This window comes from Danio rerio, chromosome 16 (assembly GCF_049306965.1).
Source record: "Danio rerio strain Tuebingen ecotype United States chromosome 16, GRCz12tu, whole genome shotgun sequence".
Taxonomy (NCBI): Eukaryota; Metazoa; Chordata; class Actinopteri; order Cypriniformes; family Danionidae; genus Danio; species Danio rerio.
This window is the reverse complement of record NC_133191.1, coordinates 57,185,001-57,192,500: the sequence shown is the minus strand read 5'-3', so window position 1 is coordinate 57,192,500 and position 7,500 is coordinate 57,185,001. Positions and strand designations below refer to the sequence as shown.

At 36.5% G+C, this 7,500-nt stretch overlaps 2 protein-coding genes across 18 annotated transcripts in view; one reads left to right on the top strand and one right to left on the bottom strand.

The window, feature by feature from the left end:
- The window catches only part of cep72 (centrosomal protein 72), a 20,379-nt gene extending 14,881 nt beyond the window's left edge, over nt 1-5,498 (bottom strand). For 8 of the 15 annotated variants that reach the window (XR_012391455.1, XR_012391451.1, XR_012391459.1 and 5 more), the window contains exons 1-6: nt 5,402-5,498; nt 5,200-5,327; nt 3,756-3,948; nt 3,559-3,673; nt 1,017-1,189; nt 245-318 (exon numbers count right to left, since the gene is read on the bottom strand). Coding sequence is in view for 4 of the 15 variants with exons in the window: in XM_073924975.1 (XP_073781076.1) it covers nt 245-318; nt 1,017-1,189; nt 3,559-3,673; nt 3,756-3,948; nt 5,200-5,327; nt 5,402-5,474 (756 nt within the window). In the remaining 11 variants the exon portion in view is untranslated. 15 annotated transcript variants of the gene reach the window in all.
- A 150-nt stretch (nt 5,499-5,648) lies between these two features.
- Nucleotides 5,649-7,500, top strand: part of spire1b (spire-type actin nucleation factor 1b) — a 74,829-nt gene continuing 72,977 nt past the window's right edge. For all 3 annotated transcript variants that reach the window (XM_073925544.1, XM_073925543.1, XM_073925545.1), the window contains exon 1: nt 5,649-5,802. In XM_073925544.1, the coding sequence (XP_073781645.1) occupies nt 5,782-5,802 (21 nt within the window). In that variant the 5' untranslated portion in view covers nt 5,649-5,781. The remainder of the gene's footprint in view (nt 5,803-7,500) is intronic.

Below are 7,500 nucleotides of genomic sequence, written 5' to 3'. Positions count from 1 at the left end.
TCTTTCTATCCATCCATCCATCCATCCATCCATCCATCCATCCATCCATCCATCTATCCATCCATCCATCCATCCATCCATCTATCTATCTAAGCACAATTTAATTTATGAAGTATTTTTCCCTTGCATTAAATATGCTGTCACAATATCAAAATCCCTTTCTAATCTTATTTAATGTGGACACTATCAAGGGATGGTTAATATCTGATGCATATGACATATACAGTATGAAACACAGACGCACCTGCTTATGTTTTGATGAGCGTCTGCAATCAGAATCATTGAATAAATATACAATATCAGATTCAGATGGATTTTCTACAAACAAACATAGAGACAAAGTATTTAAAACAAAGGAAATGCATGAACAAACAGTACAGTTTTATTATTTATAGTTTCAGTAACATGTTTATGTATCTTTAAATATAGTCCAAAATTGTTGTGGATGTATTAAATATAAACAATATACAGTTTAGGTCAGAATTATTCGCCCTTTTGTGAATTTTCTTTTTCAAATATTTCCCCGATGATGTTGAACAGATTCAGGAATTTTTCACAGTATTTCCTAAAATATTTTTTCTTCTGGAGAAAGTCTTATTTGCTTTATTTTGGCAAGAATAAACACAGTTTTTATATTTTTTAAAGCCATTTTAAGGTCAATATTATTAGCCTCTTTAAGCAATATTAGTGTTGGATTGTCTCCAGAACAAACCACTGTTATACAATGACTTGCCTAATTACCCTAACTTTACCCTAATTAACCTAGTTAACCCTTTAAGTATCACTTTAAGCTGAATACTGTCATTATGACGAAGATAAAATAAATAAGTTACTAGAGATGAGTCATTAAAACTATTATGTTTAGAAATGTGTTTTCTCCGTTAATCAGAAAATGGGGGGAAAATATATAGGGGGGCTAATAATTCTGACTTCAACTGTATTTGCAATAAATTCAGTTCCAGATGAGACAAAGTAAAGGACATAAAGTGTGATGATAATGCAGCGTGTGTGTTTACCGTGTGCCAGAAGAGGACTGCATTCATTCTCGCAGCGGACGGAGAGAGTTTGAAGACTCCTCCTCTTCCCGGTCTTTCTTGAACTATCATTTAGTGCAACTTCCTCATTTTCCTCCAGAAGCGAGAGCATCTTCACCATCTTCTGCATCGCTTTTATTCTGAGATCACTGCTTCTGGAAAACACAATCATTCGGCTTAGTCCCTTTATTCATCAAGGGTTCGCCACAGCGGAATGAACTGCCAACTTATCCAGCATTTGTTTTACACAGCGGATGCCCTTCCAGTTGCAATCCAGTACTGGAAACACCCATACAAACTCATTCACAGACACACTCATACACTACAGCCAATTTTGTTCATCAATTCCCCTATAGCACATGTGTTTGGACTGTGGGGGAAACCGGAGCACCCGGAGGAAACCCACACCAATACGGGGAGGGGAGAACATGCAAACTCCAAACAGAAACACCAACTGACCCAGCTGGACTCGAACCAGCGACCTTCTTGCTGTGAGGCAGGGGTGGACTGGCCATCTGGCAATTCTGGGTAATGCCAGAAGGGCCGGACCATTTTTTAAATGTGGGCCGGTCGGTTACAAAAAAAATAATTATATGTATTGTTTTTACATGCAGGCAGCTTTCATCTCTTGCAAGATGTGACTATGATGATGATGATGATGATAATAATAATAATATAAATAATAATAATAATGATAGCATTTGACCCAATTGGTGACGGCCAGGTCGTTTCGAAAAATGCATCAGAAGTCAGACAGTTCCTGAATCTCGCTGTTTTGCTGCCTGGAAATGTCACCAGTGGTGGGAATCGTGGTGACGTTTTTTTTTTTTTGTTTTGTTTTTTTTTAATCACAGATGAATGACCTCAAGAAAAAAAGACTATTCTAGTTTATAGTAAATATTGTAGTGTTTTTGAAAAAAAAATTCAGTATGTTTATTGTTGTGGTACAATAACAGCTATAGAATTTAGGTTTTTAATAAATAGGTATCAAAACACTATAGTATTGCTATAAATTACTATTGTATTTTTTTAATGCGGGAGTGAATGCAACTGAAATATCACTGTTTTCACAAAAAGATGGTCACAATCACAGAAGACGAACAGCTCATTACTTAAAAGGCTGCATTTAAAATATAAATCTGTATTATCAACAGTGAGCCTACATGTTAAAAGAATGTCAAAATAAACCGCTTATACAGCAAGAAAGGTTTATAGCTAATTTGGCTATATTATAAATTAAGTAGCTATAGCGAGATGCTTTTGAGTGTTAGGTCATGACAAGTGTTTGTTTATTTGTTTTGCTAGGAACTTTCCTAGAATTTGGCATTTTATTGAACAAGTGGTCCATTTCTATAGTAATTTCAGACTTTCTATAAAGAGCATTAGAAGGTATAAAGCAGAATTCACCAAACTTGTCCCTGGAGGGCCGGTGTCCTGCAGATTTTAGTCCCTTTCACACATACAGACCTTTCTGGAAAATTGCCGGCAATTTTCCGGAAAGGTTGTATGTGTGAACAGGTCCTTTTTGAAAATACCGGTAAATTCGTTCAGGCTATTTTCCGGAAAGAGAAGTTGTAACATTACCGGCAATTTGCCGGAATGCTGCGCTGTGTGAACGCAGAAGGAAGATTGCCGTAATAAGCGCGTGCATGACTAGAACGTGCTGACGTGAGACGTCTGCTTTAGCCAATCACAACAGTCAGGCGCATTTACGTCCGCGCGGTTTGTGAGAATAAAAGCCTTTGAATATTTTTCCAGACACATTTAGCTGCTAGAAGTTAGTCAGATCACGTTTATATGTTCTTCTTAATGCCAACTGTGTAAATAATCATCGATGAGATGAGCCGTTGTTTACGTTGTTACCTTCAAGCTTTGCGTGTGCCTGTGAAACAGCCTGTGAGCGCCTGCACACGCACATATTTTGAACATCTCGACATGCGAAAGTGATCCTGCGAAAGTTGTTCACAATATTGATCATCCACAGAGTTTGTAATTTAGTCAAATGTTTACAAACACAAGCGCAGCCGTTTAAAGCTCATTTGTGGTGAATGATGTCAGAATTTACCGGTATTTTGGAATGGATGTGTGAATGCTCTTTTCCGGAAAATTTCCGTAACGTCCTCGCCTGTGTGAACAGCGCTTTTTTGAATATACCGGTAAAGTCGTTCCGGAAATTTTCCAGATATTTACCGGTATCACTGTGTGAAAGGGGCTTTTAGCTCCAACCCTAATCAAACACACCTGAACAAGCTAATCAAGGTCTTACTTGGAATACTTGAAACATATATATATATATATATATATATATAAATATTAATATATATATATATATATATATATATATATATATATATATATATATATATATAATGAATATATAACCTATATTAATATTCAAAAATGCCAAGACGATTCATTTCTAAGACGAGCCAATATCTAATTTTCCAATTTATTTCTTATATATATAAAATACTTAATATATCTATTTATCTATTAATTTCAGTAAACACACAGCTTGTTTCACCTGGCAGTTGTGTCCTGTATAAACACTTGCTTCTTATGATCAGAGTCTAGATTTTCCTCAGATGAGAAATGCATTAGAGCTGCCTTTCTTTCTCGGTCTCGCACAGGACAGTCATCTATAACAGAGAGAAAATAAAACACTGATTTTAACATCTCAGTCCGCCAGACGCAAACACAGACAGAAAGCAGATGAATTACCGAGTCTGCGGAGTTTGGGGATTGCGTGGACCAGGTAAAGGCGGTAGTGTGGATGCTTCTTAACCACAGGATTCAGTCGCAGGTCCAGTTCCTTTAAATTCTGTAGTTTGTGCAGGGAAAAGATGTCCTGCAGAGACGCCAGTCTGTTATAGTACAGATTCAGTCTCTCCAGCAGCTCCAGATGCTCAATCCCCTACAAACATCCACATGACCGAGAGACAAATGGAGAAATTAATTATATTACAAACATCCCTTTCAAAAACATATCTAGTACACTGGAACATATGCTTGTTATCGCTGTTACATACAGCAACTGCAGCTGCATTTGCATTGGAATTGCATTCTATATACACATTTCTTAATGATCATTTCTATTTTCTGATTTTAAAAAAATGAGCTTTTACTTTTTATCCAAGTTAAATTTTTTTAAGAATAAGGTTTATTATATATATATATATATATATATATATATATATATATATATATATATATATATATATATATATATATATATATAAACCTTATTAATAAAAAAATTAACTATGTTTTTTTAATATATTTTTATATTTAAAAAATATATATATGTGGCACAGTAGGTAATACTGTCGCCTTACAGCAAGAAGGTCGCTGGTTCGAGCCTCGGCTGGGTCAGTTGGCATTTCTGTGTGGAGTTTGCATGTTCTCCCCGTGTTGGCGTGGGTTTCCTCCGGGTGCTCCGGTTTCCTCCACAGTCCAAACACATGGGCTATAGGGGAATTGAATAAGCTAAATTGGCCGTTGTGTATGTGTGTGAATAAGTGTGTATGGGTGTTTCCCAGTGTTGAGTTGCAACTGAAAGGGCATCAGCTGTGTAAAACATATGATGGGTAAATTGGCGGTTCATTCCGCCGTGGCGACCCCTGATTGTTAAAGGAACTAAACCAAAAAGGAAATGGATGGATGGATTTTCATTTCAATATGCTAATACAAGTTATATGCGTAATAATAACAAACGTAGGCTACTGTCCTACACTAAAAATTGATATTGAAATATATTATTAATGTTCAAATAGCTGCTGATGTATTTTGACCAATTGTAAATTATATATTTTACAATAAAAATGTTATTAAAATAATAAACTATATTAATATTCACCTGGGCAAAGCAGTGGCGCAGTAGGTAGTGCTATTACCTCACAGCAAAAAGGTCGCTGGTTCGAGCTTCGGCTCAGTTGACATGCGGTACAGGTGAATTGGGTAGGCTAAATTGTCCATAGTGTATGAGTGTGTGTGTGAATGTGTGTGTGGATGTTTCCCAGAGATGGGTTGCGGCTGGAAGGGCATCCTCTGCGTAAAAACTTGCTGGATAAGTTGGCGGCTCATTCCGCTGTGGTGACCCCGGATTAATAAAGGGACTAAGTTGACAAAAAATGAATGAATGAATGAATGAATAAATAATATTCACCTGAACTGTGACCAGTGCGTTATATGAGAGATCCAGCGATTTCAGACGGACAAAGTTCTTCAGTGATGTTCCTAAATGACAGATTTTCCCTTCGTATGTTCCTGGTAGAGTCAATGATCGGACATCCGCTGTAATAAATGACTACAAATATTAGTTAATCAAATAAAAACTATATTATATAAATAACTGTATAAAAGTTTACCTAAACATCGATGCTGAAGGTTGAGTTTCTCTCTGATCCACTGTTCTGTTATGGGCAAACCGTCTACCGCCATTGTTTTGAAGAATAACCTCACACTGCGCATGTGCAGGACAATGAGCGGCTTATGAATATTAATCACGTAATGAGACGCAGGCTCATCTGATTTGCTGAAAACTAGACGTTGGGGAGGGTTGTGTTGAATTAGCCAATCAAACATCGATAAATGGTTACCTTTTGAATATTTTTTATGAGTAGAGTATGGATGTTTGGCTGAGGAGGGTTACCGAGCAACAGCTCACAAAAAGTGTTCATATTTGGATGAGTAATATGTCAACCAGCGTGAAGAGGATGTTATCAAACTACACCGACTATGTGAAGTTATGGAAATATACATTAAACAGGTCAGGAGTGCTCTGTTAAAGTGTTAACGTGAGAGAGAAATGTTTGCGTAGTGACGTTATCACCCTCTGGCGGCAAATCAGCGTCACCGTCCTCAGACACTGATTTATTTTGTGTTATTTTTCAAAAGCAATCCACGAATAATTAGAGGAATTAACTTACTTAAACTGTAATAATGACAAAGGATCATTCAGAATACATCTAACTTATAAATAGAAACATTCAATGATATCGATTTATAAACGAGACGCGTGATCCTAAAAACAGGACTATGCTATTAAAACTGGTGGAAATATGACTGTTCATTAAAATATATATTACAGAATTGGATTAGTAGTAATTAATATGCATTTTGAATTTCAAAAAGTTTGGAATTGTTAAAGAATATCAAACATTTGCCGTTTATTTGATTTATTCATGTGTCATTCTGTTGTTCTTCCACAGGGGGCGCTAAAGGTAAAGACAATTTTATAAATTGTAGTAACGTTAGATTTTCATGTTTCTATAATGGAATGTTTACTATTTATTTGCTGGAAACATTGATGTCATAAGGTAGCAAACAACTCTGATTGGTAAAATGATGTATTTTATATGCATATGATAATACTTGGAAGCATAGATTAATTGACTTACGACTGTAAAGCAGCGACGCAGTGGCGCAGTTGGTATTGCTGTTGCCTTACAGCAAGAAGGTCGCTGGTTCGAGCTTCGGCTCAGTTGGCGTTTCTGTGTGGAGTTTGCATGTTTTCCCTGCGTTCGTGTGGGTTTCCTCCGGTCCTCCAGTTTCCCTCACAGTCCAAACACATGTGGTACAGGTGAATTGGGTAGGCTAAATTGTCCGTAGTGTATGAGTGTGAATGAGTGTGTATGGATGTTTCCCAGAAATGGGTTGCAACTGCAAGGGCATCAGCTGCGTAAAACATATGCTGGATAAGTTTGTGGTACATTCCGCTGTGGCGACCCCAGATTAATAAATTGACTACGCCGAAAGAAAATGATTGAATGAACAACTGTGAAGCTTTATTTTTAAAATAGTATACTTATGATACATTAATATAGGTCTATATTTAAGCTAATATATTTACACATATTAATTAATTGTAGTAAACTGTTCCATAAATATTGTTCCTATTTGCACTATATCTTTATTATTATTATTATTATTCATTCATTCATTTTCTTCTCGGCTTAGTCCCTTTATTAATCAGGGGTCGCCACAGCGGAATGAACCGCCAACTTATCCAGCATATGTTTTACGCAACAGATGCTCTTCTAACTGCAACCCATCACTGGGAAACATCCATACACACTCATTCCCACACATACACTTCAGACAATTTAGTTTACCCAATTCACCTATACCACATGTTTTAGGACTCTGGGACACACCAGAGCACCCAGAGGAAACCCACGCGAACATGGGGAGAACATGCAAACTCCACACAGATCGCCAACTGACCCAACTGAGGCTCGAATCAGCAACCTTCTTGCTGTGAGGCGATTGTGCTACCCACTGAGCTACCATGCCGTTATTATCATTGTCATCATTAATATTATAATTATTGTTACTATTATTGTTTTAGATTTATTTATTTCACTTCATATTGTTTTATATTTGATTTTTAAAATGAGGTTCACCTTACAGAATCAATGTGAAAAGTGAAGCTTATTCAGTGATTTAATTTACTTGGTATTTATTG